This window comes from Periplaneta americana, chromosome 2 (genome assembly GCF_040183065.1).
Source record: "Periplaneta americana isolate PAMFEO1 chromosome 2, P.americana_PAMFEO1_priV1, whole genome shotgun sequence".
NCBI classification, from domain to species: domain Eukaryota; kingdom Metazoa; phylum Arthropoda; class Insecta; order Blattodea; family Blattidae; genus Periplaneta; species Periplaneta americana.
This window is the reverse complement of record NC_091118.1, coordinates 101850616-101875357: the sequence shown is the minus strand read 5'-3', so window position 1 is coordinate 101875357 and position 24742 is coordinate 101850616. Positions and strand designations below refer to the sequence as shown.

The following is a 24742-nucleotide window of genomic DNA, read 5'->3' as shown; positions in this document are numbered from 1 at the left end:
AGCTACAGGAATTCCTGTACAGTTTCAAATTAGGTTTACGCCTCTAGTCTCTACTTCACATACCTACGTTTAAGATCGCAGTCAATAGGAACTCGGGAGTAGTTGTCCTGTAAGTTACGAAAAATTCGCTCAATTCATTAGGACCCAATTTTTATCAATGCTTGCATACGCTAATTCTATAACCATGATAGTCTGTAATTGGAACTATTTTGTGTTTGTTTGGACACGTTTTTATATATTATGCAAGGGAACAAAATTAAAGAGAAATAAAATGAGAATGAAAAAAGGGATGGGAAAGAGGAGAGGCGAGTAGGGAAGGGAAGAAAGGTAACATTAAATGGTCGAAAAAGGGGAAAGAAGAGAGAGACAAACAAGGTAGGAGGAAAAGGACTAAAAAAGAGGGTGAGACTATTTTGTTACTATATATTATACAGTGCATGAATTAGGTATAAAGGTAGGGTAAATATATTATATATATATATATATATATATATATATATATATATATATATATCGTTCATTTATTCTGCTCTGATGCCATGAAGTAAAACTACATTGACATCCAAAGTCAAGAGCAAATTTTCCAGAGTTGTAATACGGCGTAACCACCACTGATCATACGCAATCTATTTTAGGACATTGAGACGATTTACTTATGCCAAGATAGTTTACCAGGAAACAATAAAGAAGCGATAGATTCGAATTTTTATAATTATAACGTTCTCATAAGACGGGGTTATCTTCTTGGGTGTATGCTCATTGTCTTTGATGTTAGGCCTTACTGTTTAAGTTACAGGATGTTTGACGATTTTGATACGGAAAACCAATACTGATACATGAACAAAGAACCAATTTGTGTACTGAAGGAGTATTCACGTACAAACTTTTCTTACAAAAACGTGTTCTCCGGATGAGATACGCAGCTCGCTTTCCTGAGATAATAAAAACGAAACGCAATACAGTACTTTCCAACACCATACATCCGGAGACAATACCGACTCAAGTGCCTTCTTAAAATAGGGAGAATAATAGGATTGAACTCTCTTCCATTAGAACTGAATATGCGTCCTTTTTATACTTGTTCTTATGCACCATAAAGACATAAAAACATAGATAATCACTATTCTCACATTAGTGCCTAGAAGTTGGTTAAGAATCTGAATAAGATACTCGCCGGGAAAAAAGAAAAAAGTTAATCACTTCGTAAAAACCGAATCAGCATCAATAAACTACTAATTTAGAGAGAGCATTACTAAATTAAGGAGGTTTTATGACTATGGGGAGATGTATCAACAGTTTGGGAGATGAATATGTTAATAGATCATAAAATTCCACTTCGTGAGGCACTTTCCATATTATGCATTATTTTCACTACGATGAAGCCTTTTTATAATGCAGAGTACAAAAAAAAAAAAAAAAAAAAAAAAAAAAAAAAAAAAAAAAAAAACATATGTCACATCAAACATCGAATCTGATATACACAGGAGACATCAGCATCATAGGCGCAGACTTATTTGAAATATTGGAAAGGGAGACAGGATTCTGCCAAAAAAAATCCGAGAACACTTAAATTGCTGTTTCTCGGAAATGTCCTTATATATTTTACAGCAAATAACATAGTATAATTTTTCAAATAACACCCATGGAAACTGTATTAAAATCGGGAAACAAAAAATGTATAATATAATTTAATAAACGCTGATACACAAGGTACAACAAAAATCTACTTTTATAAATTCCTAAGGAGGTTGAAAACTAAGACTCTTAGGACTACAGTTTCCTTTTAACTGCTTTGCTCACCCTTCGTTGATCCTTGCAGCGATGATGCCACTACTACAAACGAATTTATCATTGTTCCAATTCATTGCAATTTTGAACAATCTCCTTTATTAAGAATTTAACCATTATTAATAGCTGCAACGCAATCACTGATCACTTAACAAGCACACACCCGCGCGATTATCACAAAAAAACGATAATTGAAACAATGTTGATAACGGTTGCTTTTAAATTTAGTAACAAATTTAATTGTTTATGGAAAATGTTGAACATTATAGTCACGTCGCTGTTATTTCCGGCGTAACTCCTCCTCTTTGCTTACGCCTTAGAAAGTGAAGGCTCTATAAAATCTAGGTAGGTATTATCGTTTGCCGTTTTTGTTCTTTCGTTGCCGAGCTACCAATCTATTTGCCGCACCGTTAAACATTATCACGTCGTAGCTCCTATGATAATACATCGACTCTCATTGGAGCTACGCCATCATAATGTTCGGTGCAGCAAACCGCGTCCTCGTGTGCTTTCTTTTAACGCCAACAAAAGAACCGAAATGGCGGGCGATTATATTCATTATTTATCGAGCCTTAGGTAGTGCGTAACGTCGTCAGCAGCGAATGACAAGACTCACACGTTTAAATGCAGCCAACTTGCAACGTCATTGGCTGCCGAAAATAAGAGTGACGCGACTATAATAGTAATTTGTTAACTGATATTAGGCAAAAATACAATCTAATACATTGTTAATTCTGTAGTACGTATTATTACTATTAATATTTCCGCTTGCTAATAAGTTACTTATGACCGTTACTGTTCGATCACAATAGCCGATAGATCTGAACTGAACTAAAAAAGAAAAAAAAAATATGATCATAGACAAACTGGAGCCACCGATGCATCATGTGTCGTGATTCACCAATCTCAAATACAATAGGAAAGAAAGGGAGAAGGGCACTGTGAGTTGCGTCACAAGTATGTTCATTGCGGCAGTTGACCATCTCTATACGTCGATTTGAAATAACCATTTTTGGCTTATGCCCTAGTTACTAATTACTTTTTTTAACATGAGGGATCTTTCTTCGAATTACTTGGAGAGGAGAGACTCCTGTATTAATTTTATTGGGGTTGACGCTTCCGACTGTGAGCTGAGGCATAAAGTGCCTTGCTCCTTCCTCCCAAAGTCGGCGCCTATGATCAGCAGCATACCATGAATAAGAATTTTCTGAATAAAAAGAATATTCAGGTATTTGCATAAAAACAGTGGTTAGAACATTTTAAAAATCAATGGAACTTGTCCAAAGAAAAGAACAGAAATGAAAATAATAGTTTTCGTGGTGGCATTTTTGTAAACATTTACTTGTCACCTCTCCCTATCACGTCAGAATACCACATACTATACGTTCGAAACTGATGGTTGTCATGGCGATGTGTTGCAGGTATCGGGTCTGCGCAGAAACCGATGGACATGCGGCAGTTGCAGAATGCCATCCAAAGCATCAAGCCAGTGACAGTCCTCAACACCAACACAGGCGGCGTGGCTTTCTACTCCATGCTCAAGGCTACGGAAAAGGTGCCTTTCGACAGCGCCATCCTGCTGTTCACAGGCAGAGCTGCTGGCGACGAGGACTTGGCTCAGCTCACCACACAGAACCTCATTCTTAAACGGTGCAAAGTGAGTCAATGATTGCGTTCAGAGGCAGCAACAACAACGAACACCTTGCTGACCGATAGCGCTTCAGCTTCGCTGTGACAGCAGTCGCCATTTTTCGTAGCAAATTTTTATTCTGATCACTCAGCGAATGAACAAGGGTATTATTCTTTCTAAACACAGCGGACATTTTGGAATCGGGTAGTTCAGCCCCTCACAGCTACTCCAACTCGTAAAAAATAGCCGAGTTAGCGCTGTCCCGAATGAACGCGACTACTGCGATGACGCTATTAACTTTTTTCCTATTAACCCATATCTTGCCTTAGTTATCATTCCCTCTCCTTAATCCTCCCTTTTTTGCCTTCGTCGCCCCCTTTCCTTTCTCTCTTCTTCATTTCACTCATCTCTCATTTTTCCTCTATTTTTTCTTTCTCTTCGACGTTTTCTCTATCCCTTTCCTGTTCATTTTCCTCTCTCGCTCTATGTTGCAGTTTTTCTTTCTGGTCCCAGAATCTTCCCTTGCAATTTCCCTTCGTGATCCCAGTTTCTTCCCTTATTGTAATTTTCCTTTCTAGTCCCAGTTTCTTTCCTTGCACGAGAATGATTCGGAAAGTTAGTTCCGGTATTTTATTTTCAGAAAACATTTTATTGAGGGAACTTTTATTACATACAAGTGAAAGTGCACCTTTCAATTACTTTTCAACATAATTTCCACTTACATTCAGACACTTGCACCGTTTCCAAATTTCCCTACGTAAAAATCAGCCGCTAGCGATTGTAACCACCCACTGACGCTCTCCTTTAGCTCATCCATTTGAAACCGCTGAGATCCAAGCCAGTTCTTCATGTCTGGTAACAGATGGTAGTCGTTTGGAGCCAAGTCAGGACTATACGGTGAATGATAAAACACATCCCACTGAAAATGTCGCAGAAGGATTTTGAGTGCGTGCGGCAGTATGCGGCTGGGCATTGTCGCTTGAACAAAACAACTCGCAGAATTCAACATGCCACGTCGTTTGTTCTGAATTTCTCTCCCTAGTTTAATTAATATCTGATAATACATGCCAGATTGGAATTAAACTTCCGGAAATGTCAAGTTCCAGGACACGATGAATTACCCAAATGTGTAATTTCCAATCACAGTCACTGTGAAAGCCTAAAAACTCAAAATATATGCCAGAGGTCATTGTTGTGCCTCGTTCCATGAAATCCTTCAACAATACACCTTTCTTGTCCCAAAAGATAGTTGCCATGATCATCTTAATTGAAAACCTTTAGAGGTATTTTCTGTTGTTTCGTGGGGAAGTTGGTGTGACCACGCCATTGACTGTCGTTTCGTTTCGACGTTCACGTACCGAATTATGATAACCTAATCTTTGTGTCACCATTTCGTACAGAATAGTCCGACTGATTTTCGGAAAATACTCAGAGAATTCCGAAATTGTGAAACGGTGAGTTTGTTTGACCACATCATCCACTTTTACAACAAGTTCATCCTTCACAATAGACGGACACTTCGTTCTTCATAATGGATGTTAGTGCGTCTATCTAGGAATTCACATCAACGTCCAACAATACTGTCGCTCATAATGTTTCCGTACACTGCAGTAATCTCACGATGAATTGCAGCTATCGTTTTACCTATAGACACCGTATTACTGCGCGTACCTCACACTTGGCGGGAGCTTCAATTATTGCACACATTTTAAACGCCCGTCTTCTTGATAGAAACGGTCGAATGCAACCTAACAATGACACTGCAGAGAGCGTATTGAACCTAGTTACATAGCGGAACAAAGATGACGTTGCTAACGCCACTCCTTCGCGTGAGAGACGAGACCGAAACTAACTTTCCGAATCACCTTCGTAGTTTTCCTTCTCGATCTCAGTTTCTTCCTTTGTTTCAGTTTTCCTTTCCGGTCTCATTTCTTCCTTTAATTGTAGTTTCCCTCCCCAGTCCTAGTTTCTTCCTTGTACTTTTCCTCCAGGTCCCAGTTTCTTTTCTTGTTTTTATTTTCCTTCCAGTTTTCATTTTCTTCTTTATTTCTTCTCCGCCCTTTTTTCTCTTCGTTTTGGTTTACTTAGGCCTATTGTCTCCCTTCTCAACTTCCTAGTTGTGTTCTTTTTCAAATTCATTCTTTCTTCTCCATTTTGCAATTCCTCATGCCCTTTCGCTTTTCTCCTACTTTTTTTTTTACAGCAAATTGGTAAAATTCTCAATTGCTGCCACACAAATGTTTAATACTACTGTACATTAATTTCTAAATGATTGTGTTAAATGTAATGGAAAATTAAAATATTGGAAATTAATTACCTTAACATGGTAACTGAGACTAAGTCACACTAGTTAATAGACAATGAACTATGCAACACAGCAGGATACCATTCAATATTCACAATTGATAACCTAGGCTGATTTTAGTTACTCCCGCATGAGAAAACGTTCAATTACACCTCGGAGAAAAATTAACAAATATCTCTGCTTCCATTACAGTTACACGTGATCTGGTGCGGATCGCCTCTATCACCGTACCCTGGAATAGAAGCCCTATACCGTGAAGTGGCTCAGAAAACTGGAGGCGGATTCTACGTCACAGGGAGAAATGAATTCAACCAGGAAGACAATCCTGAAAGAGACGTGCAGCGGAACAAGAAAGAATCCACTGAGGTAAAGATGGTGATAACTCAGGAAACATATTGTATACAATAATATACTATAAAAAAAAGTAGGCAATATGAATGCTAGCCATGAGATATGAGGTCTTGAAGATCATAATCGGACGAGGACAATGATATTTTAAGAAGTGATAAATACCGTTATCATTAATTCTTTCTAAATGATTGAAGTTTACGTCTACCAGAAAATAGGGTCGTAATCAGTAAAATTTCTGGACTATGAACTATGATGTGGTACAAGCTTAATGCCGTCAATATATTGAATTTTATTTTTTGTAATAATAATTATATAGAGAGTAATGGCGGATTAACAACTGAAACATATCTAATCCGCCATGACTTGAACACAGATTAAATAAATAAATAAATAAATAAATAAATAAATAAACAAATAAAGAAATAAATAAATAAATAAATAAATAAATAAATAAATAAATAAATAAATATCTTGAATCTTGGCTAATTTGGCTTGTGTCGAACAATCGATGGGCTGGAGTGTTATCACGCTAGTAAAGAACTCATTTTGTTCGACTAACGACAGACTGCAATTACAATGTCGTATACAAGATCTATTTGTTGCGAATGAGAATAGTTAGGCATCAACAGCCAGACCAACCGAAGTAAGTTCTAACTCAGGGCTGGGCACCAAGAGAGATTTATACTCTTACGGGGAGCCATATGACTTCTCTTCAACCACTTTCTTCCCCGTCGAACACCGCGCAGCGTTGATGCCGTAACGGATGAATATTAAGCGTCCCCGTTTAGAGTTTGGATTCACTCTCTGTGCCCAGCCCTAGTCTAACTTAAGAAAACGTTCAAAATTCCACAACACAACATAGATTTGTGCCCAAAGCACTAGTGTCTCAGCGTAAACAACTTCTCTGTGGTGTGCGCATCCACTGGGGAGACTGGTCCCAAGTCATTACCAGGTCCAGCCAGTGACTTAGCACGGCGCTCAATTGCAGAAAGAACGACACCTTGGAATGGACCAACATACAAGTTAATGCGATACCTGTTAGTTTGAAAATAATAAAAGTTTCAATTGTAGCTGAGATATTGTCTGAAAAAAGTGATATATTTCTAAATCAAGGTTGCCTATGATGCTCGACCGAGACTTGAGGTAGAACGGATAAGAGTGTGATAGGGCAGGTATAGTGAAGTGGAATGATTCATTTATCAGCGAGAGCAAAGAACAAAGGTTATACGATATTTCAGAGATTGTGCAAATATAAGTTATATGAAACATTGACGTACGGTCCACAATGCTTTATCAAATGCCTCATTATTTCAGTCGAAAAGATTATATTCGTCCCTTTGTTTCGTGATAACCGGGCTAATCGAAGTGGATAATTAATGTCTGTATTGAGTTCGTTAAAGTAATAGACTAAGAGAGTCGTTAAATTCAATATGCATATCAAAATGCTCACGAATGAATCCAGGAGGAGCAATCAAGTGCAAGAGTTTATTACGCATACCCTACCAGAGTAAGAACGCAGCCTTCACGTGCAGCATGATCCCCTTGGATCAATGCGTTGTTTCCACAACATTAGTGGGATATTTAGCATCTTGCATCTCATACAAAGTCATGAATCCTTAGTAGCAATATAAAGACAGCTTCATCAAACAGACAAATCACGTGGCAACGTCACGGTTTCGGAATCTTGGATAGTTCGGAGGTCATTCCTGACACTGCCAAAAACGTGAATAGCTATTTAAAATGTTTCATAATTCTTTCCTTGTTGGGTTTCTATTCTTCCTCTTTTATCATTTTTCTTCTTTTCCTCCAGATTTTTTCGACTTCTCTTCGAACCGTATAAGAGTTAGGGAGCTCATGCTCTAAGCAATTATGCCCTTAAAATGTGTAAAATACTCCAAAAAATACACTAAAAATTCGATAAATATGATATTAGGTCTATGTAAACTTGTATTTAATGTCGAGAAGTTGATGTGCTTGCCTCCGTATCTAAATAAAGGATGAAATTGTAGTTCACAACCAATGTCTCTCGGGTACTCAAACTAAATTGTACCTCTAACTGAACACACACTCTTGTAATGGAGAAAAACTCTTTCGACGTCACAAAATGTTATCGATGGGCATTTAAAAGACTTAATTGCTCCACAAGTCTTCAGATACATCCAAAGCTTTCTTTTCTAGAGTACCTCATATTTCAAACATGTTTATATTCAAGATTTCCCCAAATATCATAGCTTATTTAATTTAATTTTCTGCCATACACTATATGGAATGGATATTAAACTGAATGAGGAGCATAGTATCAAAGTTAGACAACTCCATTTTTTGCGATTTCGAGATATCGATTGTTTCTCGTAGAATTTTATATGCTGAATGCGATTTTGGAATTGTTTATGTTCAACACCGGACAGAACAGAGCGAAAATAGCACTTAATTGTGCGCTTTAAATCAAAATATAGACAACTCCACTGTGAATTCAAATTAGGACAATTTCTTCGGTAGCCAATAAGCCTACATTCGTACCACTTTTTCTCCATCACGCATCGCGACTCCAACATGGCTGATTGTTTATATAGTCTGTTTGTGGATGAATAAGTACTGTTTTACGTAATTTGCTTTGAAGCCGAGTTGGAAGAGACATAGATTCAAAACTAGATAATTTCACTTTAAATATGGGTTAGTTTGGTTTCAAAACAGACAACTTCACTTTAAATATGGCTTCATTTGGTTTCAAAAACAGACGACTCCATGACTTAGCTTCGGAGATGGATAACTCCACTTTTTAAACTTAAATTGCGATCTGAATATTAATTTTAATCACATTTTGAGACTGAAAAAATGTTTCTATGACCCATGAGAATGTTTAAAAAAATGTACGTGGGATAACGGTGACATTGGTTTCCAAGGATCTAGTTTTTCGCCTCTCCTGAAAAAAAGAAAAAGCGAAACTGGAGTCGTCCAACTTCGATACCAAGCTCCTCGATTATGTTAGTAACAAAACATTTAATGAATGATTCAAGAGAAGACCTTCAGTTTCCAGTGATGTAGTAGCTGGTAGGAAAAATGTGTCAATTTCCTTGAAGTTCTTAATTTGACAGAATATTTAGAGCCATTTCAATTGACATAGGATCCTTTGAGTCCATTGTATTAATTGTATCTCGGAACTGAATGTGATAGCATAATACCACGCAGCCATGAATCCAACGAGTTAAAGAAGCTCAGAGGGTAGTGGAATATCAGGTGTCATAGTTTCGAACAACTGAGCCGTAGTGATTTCACAAAAATTATTTTGCCGTAAATATTAACTTATCTACTGTACGAAAAGACAGTTTCTTTCCACACTCCTATAGAGAGCATGAAGAAGGCATGCTAAGTTTTAAGCCCCAATGTCAGTAGTAAGGAAATGAAGCTGACGTCAAGGGCTTCCGGGCTCCCATGGGCGTGGCCCAAGGAGGGGTGGGGGAAGGGGGCGTGACCAAATGAGAGGTGAGGGGAAACGGGGTGTGACCAAAAGAGGGATAGGGGAAAGGGGGCGTGGTCAAAGGAGGGATAAGGGGAGCTGGTTTGTGATTGGTGAATGGGGATTTGCAAGCGAGCGGTGTGGGAAAGCGATTAACGAATGAGCATGGAGAGAATGTTGAAATGAAGTGAAAGCTGTGTTACATAAGTTTCAAGGTCCATTGTTTGTTAAGTTCAAATGAAAGCTCTTGTTACGTAAGAGCCAAGGTAAATCACTCGATATGCGTGGATGTTTCGAATACACATGTTCCTATAGGTCTTATTTGACACTTGTATTATTTTTTTCGACCACCGCCTGTTTCCTGGCCAGTTGAAAATAATTTTCTGTTGTGAAATATGTATGAGTATGTATTACGCAGTCGGTTTAGCCATCTGTGTGAGAGGTGAATCCCGCACGTGGAAGTGAAAGTGAGTCCTCGACTATATGACATTGACTGGACGCAGCTGTCTGAAGCAGCGCCCAAGCAGTTCACCGCAGTTGAAAGAGAAAGTGTATCACCTTGGTGGAAGTAAAACAATGCATCAAATCGAATTCAAAAAGATGAAATAGCGGAATGGTGAGTAGAAATAAATAAAATTACTCAAATATGTGGAGAAAACTCAATTCTCACTTCAAAAATTACCTATGATTACTAGACGTGAATAAAATGTACAGTATAATAACAATGAAGAAAACTCACTTCAACAGTCACCTGGTTGCTGTATTTAAAGAGGCATAAATAGCATGATTTATACTCTATCTATGGCTGGAAGTAAACATCTTTTACCTGATTCCAGACATTCGCGGAGCGGACTGTAATTTCTCACATCAGTTGTTAAAGTACAAAGGGATATACATAAAAAGACTTGGACTTTTGAAGATAGATTGACGCATAACCAGTCAGAGGAAGTAAAATCTTTCACCTTACTCCTTCCTCAGAAAATTTAATAATAATAATAATAAAAATAAAATAATAATAATAAATCCTTTTCCAAAAAATAAATGGTGTTTACATTTATAATTACACGTCGTGATGCATAGATCTAACGCATGATTCTTATCAAAATGTACATCATTAATTACATTAATCAGTGCATCACATTCAGTTTTTTTTTTTAAAAACGTGACATTCATTTTTTAATAATTTTTTTTTGATAAGTATTAGTTTATTATGGGAATTCAAATTTTGCTCAACAAATATGTTAAATTTTAAAGCAAAGTACTCGCTTAAATGTCTCTTTAAAATGTCTTGCATTTCATCAGTGATGCATTCTCAAATATCTTTTAATTCACTCTCATGATTTGTTAGATTTAGAGCACATTCGCGGAGTAGACTGGTAATTCTCACATCAGTTGTTAAAAGTACAAAGGGATATACAGAACATGTATAATTAACCATCCTCAGACCACAAATCGTATTTTTGACATTTTTGTTTGTTTGTATGTATGTCTGTCTGTCTGTCTATGTTACCTTTTCACACAATAATGGCCGAACCAATTCGCATCGAAACTAAAAACAAGTTTATGCACAAGCACTGTAAGTTTATTACGAGTAAATAAAAGTAGATAAAATATACTATTCTTATTATTTAAAGACGCTCATGCACACAACTTCTTTTACATGGAGGTTCATAAAATCCAAGTAAATGCTCACTTGAATAATTACCTATAATTACTAGTCATTCTCCAGAATTAATAATAATAATAATAATAATAATAATAATAATAATAATGATAATAATAAAGGTGTTTTTATAGGTGCATCTAACATTGAAACATACGATTAGTTTTGTGTATTTTAATGTCACAATAAATAATATTCCCTGTTTGTTGTGCAAGACCACCTTAAATAAATGGAATCTTTTTCGTAATACGCTGGATGGGTACAAACAGACATACCCCATTTCTTTATTTTACTTCCGTATTCAGACTACGAAGAGTAATACAAACGTGTTTCTTATAAGTGAATATAACATTGAAACATACGATTAGCTGTGTGTCTTTTAATGTTGCTATACTCTATCAGTCATCTCACGTTACAATAAGCTCAGTGATAGTATGTGAAATCTACATTACAATAATTATCGTTATGTTTAATATGGTATTTTAGTTAAATATAAAAAGAAGTCGATCAAATTCTCCCTGTTGGCTTAAAATATAAGTATTTAAATGGAAATTATTGATTTATAAATAGAATATGATACACAACCGAGAGAGTCTGAGATTCGCTTCTGGGAGATCATGGGTTCAAAGTATCTGACTGAACTTTTTCATAGTTTCCTTAGATCCATATTACTATTGAGCTCACTGGCGCGGAGTTATTTTTACAAAGGAGCAATTATATCTATATGAGTCGGGTAGAAGTGAAGATTGAATTTACAGTACGTAAGGTACTCTTTTATAGAGTAGAATTATTTCAACCTGAGTTACTAGTACGAAGGACGAAACTGGTAATTAGAATTAGATGCAATAGTCTATAGTGCGATAATATGCACATGATTTATAAGTAGATTATGATACACAACCGAGAGAGTTTGAGATTCGCTTCTGGGAGATCATGGGTTCAAAGTATCTGGCTGAACTTTTTCATGGTTTCCTTAGATGCATATTACTATTGAGCTCACTGGAGCGGAGTTATTTTACAAAGGAGCAATTTTATCCATATGAGTCGGGTAGAAGTGAAGATTGAGTTTACAGTTCGTAAGGTACTCTTTTATAGAGTAGAATTATTTCAACCTGAGTTACTAGTACGAAGGACGAAACTGGTAATTGGAATTAGATGCAATAGTCTATAGTGCGATAATATGCACAAAAGAACTGAAGACTGTATCGAAATGAAAGGTCACAATTTTAAAAAATTTCTTTAAATACCGGTATACATATTATAATTATTTTTCAATTTAACTTCATGACTGTCTATCGGGATGTTTGTTACCTTTTCACGCAATAATGGCCGAACCGATTTCTATGAACATTAAGTACACATATAACAGATTAATGAATATGGGACTGCTAATTAGATGCAATGAACTTACATTAGCCTACTGTAGAATCGTGTTTAAGCTTACATTCCAACTACTCGACTGAGAAAGAGACATGTGTGAGAGTACCACATGCCCCATGACCTTCCTTTAGATGTCTAATATGACATTGAGAGCAAGGTTCATGTATCGATACAACATTCACCGCGCTAACCATGATTGAGAAAATGGGTAGAGAAAGTAAAATAACGAACTGTTGCATTAGAGACAATTTCGAAAGCTGTAGTTAAATATAAAAAAGAAGTGGATCCAATTCTCCCTGTTGGCTTAAAATATAATCTTTAAATGGAAATTATTGAATTATAAATACGCTGTGATACACAACCGAGAGAGTTTGAGATTCGCATCCGAGAGATCATGTGTTGAAAGTTTGTGACCAACCAACCTGACTGAACTTTTTCATGGTTTCCTTAGACGCTATTTTATTCACATAAACAATGATGCAGAACCGAGAGAGTTTGAGACTCGCATTCAGGAGGTCACGGGTTCAAATTCTGTGACCGATCAATCTGACTAGTCATAAAGACAACTGCCAGATTGTGAAATTAACATGTCATGAATCATCACCGCCTTAATTACCAATACGATAAACATTAATCTTCATAGGTGAATCTAACAATGAAACATACGATTAGCTATGTGTCTTTTAATTTCGCAATATTCTACCCATATTCGTTTTCCGTGTTTCTTAAAATAATATTTATATACCTAATTCATTTGAATTTATTTTATTCACATAAACAATGATGCAGAACCAAGAGAGTTTGAGACTCGCATTCAGGAGGTCACGGGTTCATATTAAAGTAAAATAATGAATATCACTACTATTGCATTAGCGACAATTTCGAATGGAAGAGTTAAATATAAAAAAGAAGTGGATCAAATTATCCCTGCTGGTTTAAAATATAAGTCTTTAAATGGAAATTATTTAATTATAAATAGACTGTGATACACAACCGAAAGAGTTTGAGATTCGCATCCGGGAGATCATGGGTTCAAAGTTTGTAACCAACCAACCTGACTGAACTTTTTCATGGTTTCCTTAGACGCATATTACCATTGAACTCACTGGAGCGGAGTTATTTTACAAAGGAGCAATTGTATCTGTACGAGTTGGGTAGAATTGAATATTGAATTTACAGTATGTAAGGTACTCTTTTATAGAGCTGATCAAATTCTCCCTGATGCCTTACCGACCAATCTGACTAATCATAAAGGCAACTGCCAGATTGGAAATTAACATGTCATGATTCATCACCGCCTCAATTACCAACACGATAAACATTAATTAAATCTATAATTAGTTACTGCTGAGGATGAACATTAAGGTATGTGATTAAAAATTAATTATTTATTATTAAGAGTTAAGAATGTCAACGTACTCGTAGATGAAACAAATAATTGCGGACTAAAGCAAAGAGATGCCTTTACTTTTTAACTTTGCTTTAGAATTAGCCATTAGGAAAGTTAAGGATAACAGAGAGGGTTTGGAATTGAATGGGTTACATCAGCTGCTTGTCTATGCAGATGATGTGAATACGAGTATGTTAGGCGAAAGATCACAAACGATTAGGGAAAACACGGACATTTTACTTGAAGCATCCGAAGAAACTAGTTTGATTAATTAAAATGTGTCTCAGTGAAACGTAAGGAGGCAGAAGCTTTCCTCTTCCTAAAAGAGATCCTAAAACCAATGACGTCAACAATAAAGGAAATCATAAAATAGCGATTTCTTTTATTAAATCCGTTTCCTAAAAGTGATCCTAATACCAGTGACATCAGCAACATGAAATGGCGATTTCCTTCATTAAAACCGTTTCCTAAAGGAGATCCTAAGACCAGTGACGTCAACAATAAAGAAAGTCATGAAATAGCCGAAACATGTCACTTTTCAGATTTACAGCAGTTGTTTAAATCTTTGAAAATTCCTTCTGTAAATTTTTTAGTGACATAAACCCTTTTTGCCACCGATCAGAGAAATAGATTTTGGAAGGATGTGGGTCGATGACCCTTTTCTGAAACTGGAAAATCATGAAATAGCCTACACATGTCACTTTTCGGATTTATAGCAATGTCAGTCAGAGTGACATAAGCCCTTTCTCCCCCCCCCACCAGAGAATTAGACCTTGAAGGATGTGGGTGGATGACTCTTTTCTGAAACTGATACTATCCAAGTATTTGTCTAGAGGGACTTGGGATTTTTCGGCAACTAAAACCGCTCCTCACACCTTCTGGAAAGTCAATTTTTAATAAGTCAGTAATGTATATTAAAAGTAAAATAGGGTCAATTGAATTTAGTATTCTGAAGAAACTAGTTCGATTAATTAACATGTGTCTCAGTGAAACGTACAGCAGGTTGAAGATTTCCTCTTCCTAAACGAAATCCTAAAACCAGTTATTTCAACAATAAAGAAAATAATTAAATGACGATTTCTTTCATTAAATCAGTTTCCTAAAACCAGTGATGCCAAAAACATGAAATAGCGATTTCCTTCATTAAATCCGTTTCCTAAAGAGCTTAATCATTTCTGGTAAACAGTCTGGAGCTGATGCACTATCTTCCAGACGAATGTATTCATTGTAATGCTTTGGGGAATAACACCATTTTACACAGGCTCATCAAATCCTTGTACAGCTGAGTAGGAAATTGCAAGAAGTGCTGATAAGTATGACTAGATTGCAGGTTGTGTCTAATGGACCTTTTCATATTCAACACTATGGAATCCTCACCTGCAAAAGTGAGATAGGTTGACTTTCATGACAACAGTTCGGGGTGTTTGTTACCTTTTCACGCTATAATGGCTGAACCGATTTCTATGAACATTGGAATATAAATTCGGTTAGTTTTAACTTACATTTTAGGCTATATGACATTCAAAATACTTTTGGGGGAGGGGGAATTATAAGGAGGTATCAAGTAAATAAATCGAAATATCTCGCTTTTTATTGATTTTCATGAAAAATGTTACACAACAAAAGTGTCTCTGACCGATAAGTCTTATTGCAAGCAAAATTGTGATAGGACTTATATTTAACAATACGTTTAACAAACACCATTTCAGACTAATAGGCTATAATGACTTGTCTATTTAAGGCGGTTTTGCACAACAAACGGAGAATATTATTCATTTAACACTACTGTTATATGGATACAAATTAAACTGAACCTAGTCATTGTAGATTGGGGATGGGGATGTACTTGGTAAAAGAAAATAGTAACAAAATAACATGCAGTGAGTATTCAAATACATTTTCAATTAATGAATTCCAATTGTGATGATGTTTTCACCAAAATTGAAGAACTTTTACATTTTGGAAGGTATATTCAACATTGTCTCTGCAGTGATAGAAGCACATGTTTCTTTTTTTTTTAATGCCTTTCTTTAACGTAAATAAATTAGGACAGTCCATTTATTCCTAATTATACACATAACTGGTGATAAATTGTTCCAATAATTATTTCCTTTCCACACACTTTATATAAACACACTGAATCAGCATCACTGTAATTAACATAACCAATACGATTAATTTCATGGCGCCAAGTGACGGGGTGGTTTCAGCAGAAAACAGCATCCTTGTTGCAAATTCCCGTGGAGACAGTGAGTTCTTTTATCCAAGCTTCTTGGAAACCTTGTACATCAGTTATCATAATGGATGTCCTGAAACAAAATACAAGCGGTGTAGAATGATACCCATTGTAAATTGTATAATGTCACAGAAAAAAAAGTAAACACATACATTTTTAAACATATGATGTGAGTAAAAGCACTTTATACATAATCCAATAAGACACTTTGAACATTGTGTTCGAACAATGCTTTTACACCCTTTTTGGGTACATTTGCGAAAATGGCATTCTTGTGACATATACGCAACAACTTGTCGAAGCTGTGATATATATGGAACAACTTGTCGAAAATTTGACATACATGCAACGACATGTTGAAAATGTGACATGTATGCAACGACATGTCGAAAATGTGACTTATATGCAACGACTTGTTGAAAATGTGACATGTATGCAACGACATGTCGAAAATGTGACTTATATGCAACGACAAGTCGAAAGTGTGACTTATATGCAACCAGAATAACGAGAATACGATTTTCGACGAGAAATACGAGAATACGTTGCATATAAGTCACACTTTCGACATGTCGTTGCATATAAGTCACACTTTCGACTTGTCGTTGCATATAAGTCACATTTTCGACATGTCGTTGCATACATGTCACATTTTCAACAAGTCGTTGCATATAAGTCACATTTTCGACATGTCGTTGCATACATGTCACATTTTCAACATGTCGTTGCATGTATGTCAAATTTTCGACAAGTTGTTCCATATATATCACAGCTTCGACAAGTTGTTGCGTATATGTCACAAGAATGCCATTTTCGCAAATGTACCCAAAAAGGGTGTAAAAGCATTGTTCGAACACAATGTTCAAAGTGTCTTATTGGATTATGTATAAAGTGCTTTTACTCACATCATATGTTTAAAAATGTATGTGTTTACTTTTTTTCTGTGACATTATACAATTTACAATGGGTATCATTCTACACCGCTTGTATTTTGTTTCAGGACATCCATTATGATAACTGATGTACAAGGTTTCCAAGAAGCTTGGATAAAAGAACTCACTGTCTCCACGGGAATTTGCAACAAGGATGCTGTTTTCTGCTGAAACCACCCCGTCACTTGGCGCCATGAAATTAATCGTATTGGTTATGTTAATTACAGTGATGCTGATTCAGTGTGTTTATATAAAGTGTGTGGAAAGGAAATAATTATTGGAACAATTTATCACCAGTTATGTGTATAATTAGGAATAAATGGACTGTCCTAATTTATTTACGTTAAAGAAAGGCATTAAAAAAAAAAGAAACATGTGCTTCTATCACTGCAGAGACAATGTTGAATATACCTTCCAAAATGTAAAAGTTCTTCAATTTTGGTGAAAACATCATCACAATTGGAATTCATTAATTGAAAATGTATTTGAATACTCACTGCATGTTATTTTGTTACTATTTTCTTTTACCAAGTACATCCCCATCCCCAATCTACAATGACTAGGTTCAGTTTAATTTGTATCCATATAACAGTAGTGTTAAATGAATAATATTCTCCGTTTGTTGTGCAAAACCGCCTTAAATAGACAAGTCATTATAGCCTATTAGTCTGAAATGGTGTTTGTTAAACGTATTGTTAAATATAAGTCCTATCACAATTTTGCTTGCAATAAGACTTATCGGTCAGAGACACTTTTGTTGTGTAACATTTTTCATGAAAATCAATAAAAAGCGAGATATTTCGATTTATTTACTTGATACCTCCTTATAATTCCCCCTCCCCCAAAAGTATTTTGAATGTCATATAGCCTAAAATGTAAGTTAAAACTAACCGAATTTATATTCCAATGTTCATAGAAATCGGTTCAGCCATTATAGCGTGAAAAGGTAACAAACACCCCGAACTGTTGTCATGAAAGTCAACCTATCTCACTTTTGCAGGTGAGGATTCCATAGTGTTGAATATGAAAAGGTCCATTAGACACAACCTGCAATCTAGTCATACTTATCAGCACTTCTTGCAATTTCCTACTCAGCTGTACAAGGATTTGATGAGCCTGTGTAAAATGGTGTTATTCCCCAAAGCATTACAATGAATACATTCGTCTGGAAGATAGTGCATCAGCTCCAGACTGTTTACCAGAAATGATTAAGCTCTTTAGGAAACGGATTTAATGAAGGAAATCGCTATTTCATGTTTTTGGCATCACTGGTTTTAGGAAACTGATTTAATGAAAGAAATCGTCATTTAATTATTTTCTTTATTGTTGAAATAACTGGTTTTAGGATTTCGTTTAGGAAGAGGAAATCTTCAACCTGCTGTACGTTTCACTGAGACACATGTTAATTAATCGAACTAGTTTCTTCAGAATACTAAATTCAATTGACCCTATTTTACTTTTAATATACATTACTGACTTATTAAAAATTGACTTTCCAGAAGGTGTGAGGAGCGGTTTTAGTTGCCGAAAAATCCCAAGTCCCTCTAGACAAATACTTGGATAGTATCAGTTTCAGAAAAGAGTCATCCACCCACATCCTTCAAGGTCTAATTCTCTGGTGGGGGGGGGGGGAGAAAGGGCTTATGTCACTCTGACTGACATTGCTATAAATCCGAAAAGTGACATGTGTAGGCTATTTCATGATTTTCCAGTTTCAGAAAAGGGTCATCGACCCACATCCTTCCAAAATCTATTTCTCTGATCGGTGGCAAAAAGGGTTTATGTCACTAAAAAATTTACAGAAGGAATTTTCAAAGATTTAAACAACTGCTGTAAATCTGAAAAGTGACATGTTTCGGCTATTTCATGACTTTCTTTATTGTTGACGTCACTGGTCTTAGGATCTCCTTTAGGAAACGGTTTTAATGAAGGAAATCGCCATTTCATGTTGCTGATGTCACTGGTATTAGGATCACTTTTAGGAAACGGATTTAATAAAAGAAATCGCTATTTTATGATTTCCTTTATTGTTGACGTCATTGGTTTTAGGATCTCTTTTAGGAAGAGGAAAGCTTCTGCCTCCTTACGTTTCACTGAGACACATTTTAATTAATCAAACTAGTTTCTTCGGATGCTTCAAGTAAAATGTCCGTGTTTTCCCTAATCGTTTGTGATCTTTCGCCTAACATACTCGTATTCACATCATCTGCATAGACAAGCAGCTGATGTAACCCATTCAATTCCAAACCCTCTCTGTTATCCTTAACTTTCCTAATGGCTAATTCTAAAGCAAAGTTAAAAAGTAAAGGCATCTCTTTGCTTTAGTCCGCAATTATTTGTTTCATCTACGAGTACGTTGACATTCTTAACTCTTAATAATAAATAATTAATTTTTAATCACATACCTTAATGTTCATCCTCAGCAGTAACTAATTATAGATTTAATTAATGTTTATCGTGTTGGTAATTGAGGCGGTGATGAATCATGACATGTTAATTTCCAATCTGGCAGTTGCCTTTATGATTAGTCAGATTGGTCGGTAAGGCATCAGGGAGAATTTGATCAGCTCTATAAAAGAGTACCTTACATACTGTAAATTCAATATTCAATTCTACCCAACTCGTACAGATACAATTGCTCCTTTGTAAAATAACTCCGCTCCAGTGAGTTCAATGGTAATATGCGTCTAAGGAAACCATGAAAAAGTTCAGTCAGGTTGGTTGGTTACAAACTTTGAACCCATGATCTCCCGGATGCGAATCTCAAACTCTTTCGGTTGTGTATCACAGTCTATTTATAATTAAATAATTTCCATTTAAAGACTTATATTTTAAACCAGCAGGGATAATTTGATCCACTTCTTTTTTATATTTAACTCTTCCATTCGAAATTGTCGCTAATGCAATAGTAGTGATATTCATTATTTTACTTTAATATGAACCCGTGACCTCCTGAATGCGAGTCTCAAACTCTCTTGGTTCTGCATCATTGTTTATGTGAATAAAATAAATTCAAATGAATTAGGTATATAAATATTATTTTAAGAAACACGGAAAACGAATATGGGTAGAATATTGCGAAATTAAAAGACACATAGCTAATCGTATGTTTCATTGTTAGATTCACCTATGAAGATTAATGTTTATCGTATTGGTAATTAAGGCGGTGATGATTCATGACATGTTAATTTCACAATCTGGCAGTTGTCTTTATGACTAGTCAGATTGATCGGTCACAGAATTTGAACCCGTGACCTCCTGAATGCGAGTCTCAAACTCTCTCGGTTCTGCATCATTGTTTATGTGAATAAAATAGCGTCTAAGGAAACCATGAAAAAGTTCAGTCAGGTTGGTTGGTCACAAACTTTCAACACATGATCTCTCGGATGCGAATCTCAAACTCTCTCGGTTGTGTATCACAGCGTATTTATAATTCAATAATTTCCATTTAAAGATTATATTTTAAGCCAACAGGGAGAATTGGATCCACTTCTTTTTTATATTTAACTACAGCTTTCGAAATTGTCTCTAATGCAACAGTTCGTTATTTTACTTTCTCTACCCATTTTCTCAATCATGGTTAGCGCGGTGAATGTTGTATCGATACATGAACCTTGCTCTCAATGTCATATTAGACATCTAAAGGAAGGTCATGGGGCATGTGGTACTCTCACACATGTCTCTTTCTCAGTCGAGTAGTTGGAATGTAAGCTTAAACACGATTCTACAGTAGGCTAATGTAAGTTCATTGCATCTAATTAGCAGTCCCATATTCATTAATCTGTTATATGTGTACTTAATGTTCATAGAAATCGGTTCGGCCATTATTGCGTGAAAAGGTAACAAACATCCCGATAGACAGTCATGAAGTTAAATTGAAAAATAATTATAATATGTATACCGGTATTTAAAGAAATTTTTTAAAATTGTGACCTTTCATTTCGATACAGTCTTCAGTTCTTTTGTGCATATTATCGCACTATAGACTATTGCATCTAATTCCAATTACCAGTTTCGTCCTTCGTACTAGTAACTCAGGTTGAAATAATTCTACTCTATAAAAGAGTACCTTACGAACTGTAAACTCAATCTTCACTTCTACCCGACTCATATGGATAAAATTGCTCCTTTGTAAAATAACTCCGCTCCAGTGAGCTCAATAGTAATATGCATCTAAGGAAACCATGAAAAAGTTCAGCCAGATACTTTGAACCCATGATCTCCCAGAAGCGAATCTCAAACTCTCTCGGTTGTGTATCATAATCTACTTATAAATCATGTGCATATTATCGCACTATAGACTATTGCATCTAATTCTAATTACCAGTTTCGTCCTTCGTACTAGTAACTCAGGTTGAAATAATTCTACTCTATAAAAGAGTACCTTACGTACTGTAAATTCAATCTTCACTTCTACCCGACTCATATAGATATAATTGCTCCTTTGTAAAAATAACTCCGCGCCAGTGAGCTCAATAGTAATATGGATCTAAGGAAACTATGAAAAAGTTCAGTCAGATACTTTGAACCCATGATCTCCCAGAAGCGAATCTCAGACTCTCTCGGTTGTGTATCATATTCTATTTATAAATCAATAATTTCCATTTAAATACTTATATTTTAAGCCAACAGGGAGAATTTGATCGACTTCTTTTTATATTTAACTAAAATACCATATTAAACATAACGATAATTATTGTAATGTAGATTTCACATACTATCACTGAGCTTATTGTAACGTGAGATGACTGATAGAGTATAGCAACATTAAAAGACACACAGCTAATCGTATGTTTCAATGTTATATTCACTTATAAGAAACACGTTTGTATTACTCTTCGTAGTCTGAATACGGAAGTAAAATAAAGAAATGGGGTATGTCTGTTTGTACCCATCCAGCGTATTACGAAAAAGATTCCATTTATTTAAGGTGGTCTTGCACAACAAACAGGGAATATTATTTATTGTGACATTAAAATACACAAAACTAATCGTATGTTTCAATGTTAGATGCACCTATAAAAACACCTTTATTATTATCATTATTATTATTATTATTATTATTATTATTATTATTAATTCTGGAGAATGACTAGTAATTATAGGTAATTATTCAAGTGAGCATTTACTTGGATTTTATGAACCTCCATGTAAAAGAAGTTGTGTGCATGAGCGTCTTTAAATAATAAGAATAGTATATTTTATCTACTTTTATTTACTCGTAATAAACTTACAGTGCTTGTGCATAAACTTGTTTTTAGTTTCGATGCGAATTGGTTCGGCCATTATTGTGTGAAAAGGTAACATAGACAGACAGACAGACATACATACAAACAAACAAAAATGTCAAAAATACGATTTGTGGTCTGAGGATGGTTAATTATACATGTTCTGTATATCCCTTTGTACTTTTAACAACTGATGTGAGAATTACCAGTCTACTCCGCGAATGTGCTCTAAATCTAACAAATCATGAGAGTGAATTAAAAGATATTTGAGAATGCATCACTGATGAAATGCAAGACATTTTAAAGAGACATTTAAGCGAGTACTTTGCTTTAAAATTTAACATATTTGTTGAGCAAAATTTGAATTCCCATAATAAACTAATACTTATCAAAAAAAAATTATTAAAAAATGAATGTCACGTTTTTAAAAAAAAAACTGAATGTGATGCACTGATTAATGTAATTAATGATGTACATTTTGATAAGAATCATGCGTTAGATCTATGCATCACGACGTGTAATTATAAATGTAAACACCATTTATTTTTTGGAAAAGGATTTATTATTATTATTTTATTTTTATTATTATTATTATTAAATTTTCTGAGGAAGGAGTAAGGTGAAAGATTTTACTTCCTCTGACTGGTTATGCGTCAATCTATCTTCAAAAGTCCAAGTCTTTTTATGTATATCCCTTTGTACTTTAACAACTGATGTGAGAAATTACAGTCCGCTCCGCGAATGTCTGGAATCAGGTAAAAGATGTTTACTTCCAGCCATAGATAGAGTATAAATCATGCTATTTATGCCTCTTTAAATACAGCAACCAGGTGACTGTTGAAGTGAGTTTTCTTCATTGTTATTATACTGTACATTTTATTCACGTCTAGTAATCATAGGTAATTTTTGAAGTGAGAATTGAGTTTTCTCCACATATTTGAGTAATTTTATTTATTTCTACTCACCATTCCGCTATTTCATCTTTTTGAATTCGATTTGATGCATTGTTTTACTTCCACCAAGGTGATACACTTTCTCTTTCAACTGCGGTGAACTGCTTGGGCGCTGCTTCAGACAGCTGCGTCCAGTCAATGTCATATAGTCGAGGACTCACTTTCACTTCCACGTGCGGGATTCACCTCTCACACAGATGGCTAAACCGACTGCGTAATACATACTCATACATATTTCACAACAGAAAATTATTTTCAACTGGCCAGGAAACAGGCGGTGGTCGAAAAAAATAATACAAGTGTCAAATAAGACCTATAGGAACATGTGTATTCGAAACATCCACGCATATCGAGTGATTTACCTTGGCTCTTACGTAACAAGAGCTTTCATTTGAACTTAACAAACAATGGACCTTGAAACTTATGTAACACAGCTTTCACTTCATTTCAACATTCTCTCCATGCTCATTCGTTAATCGCTTTCCCACACCGCTCGCTTGCAAATCCCCATTCACCAATCACAAACCAGCTCCCCTTATCCCTCCTTTGACCACGCCCCCTTTCCCCTATCCCTCTTTTGGTCACACCCCGTTTCCCCTCATCTCTCATTTGGTCACGCCCCCTTCCCCCACCCCTCCTTGGGCCACGCCCATGGGAGCCCGGAAGCCCTTGACGTCAGCTTCATTTCCTTACTACTAATGTCAGTTGGCAAAATTTTTATTTAAGCAACTTTTAAGAATTTATTCTGAAAGGGTAGAAAATGTGTGATTCATACAGATAACTTTTATCTTGTATATTATTTCATCATTATGTACGCACGTCACGGCGGATTAGATGCAGATAACCCAAGTTACTTTACAAGGACAGCACAGAACCTGGTGTGCTAGTGTTACAGTAATTTTGCTAAGTGTATTCGGTCGAAACTAGCATCTCTGAACGACTATTTCGCTCACGTATCAATCCACCAATGGAATGTAAGAATCCGGTGAATTTCACCCGATCAGGATCTTCTATCACTGATTTTGTTATTTTTATCTTGTCGCAGATGATATGCTATTATTATACTTTCCTGGTGGATAATTAAAAAATATATATATGGTGGCCATGCCGCTGTTAAAAATTTAAAGCCAACGAACACAAAAACAAATAATGTGACGGTGTGCAATCACTACTCAGGATTCTATGTTGAAAGAAATTACGGGATTCGATATCAAGCAACGAAAAAGTAACAGAGGATTTGAGTAACTTCCTATGAATGCGTTTAATGTCCAAAGAAGAATTATCGTTCATATTGTCTTTTTTTATCGGATATGACGTAAACATTTCCATGGAAACCGAAATTGAATTTCCGTTCCACGGAATCCTTTCATTTTTTTTTTTTTTTTTTTCCTATTAGTGTAGGTTAAATATAGAAGCTCCATTTCAAACT

The 24742-nt window shown here is 35.6% G+C and overlaps 2 protein-coding genes across 4 annotated transcripts in view; one reads left to right on the top strand and one right to left on the bottom strand.

The window, feature by feature from the left end:
- The window catches only part of PAPLA1 (Phosphatidic Acid Phospholipase A1), a 246688-nt gene that overhangs the window by 133122 nt on the left and 88824 nt on the right, over nt 1-24742 (bottom strand). Inside the window, exon 1 of one of the 3 annotated variants that reach the window (XM_069818225.1) lies at nt 68-102. The exons of the other annotated variants lie outside the window; for them this stretch is intronic. The gene's annotated coding sequence lies outside the window, so the exon portion shown is untranslated. Of the gene's footprint in view, nt 1-67; nt 103-24742 lie in introns of those variants that run through there. 3 annotated transcript variants of the gene reach the window in all.
- The window catches only part of LOC138694476 (uncharacterized), a 141517-nt gene that overhangs the window by 38802 nt on the left and 77973 nt on the right, over nt 1-24742 (top strand). Inside the window, exons 2-3 of the mRNA XM_069818232.1 lie at nt 3210-3445; nt 5916-6089. Of these exons, the coding sequence (XP_069674333.1) occupies nt 3210-3445; nt 5916-6089 (410 nt within the window). The remainder of the gene's footprint in view (nt 1-3209; nt 3446-5915; nt 6090-24742) is intronic.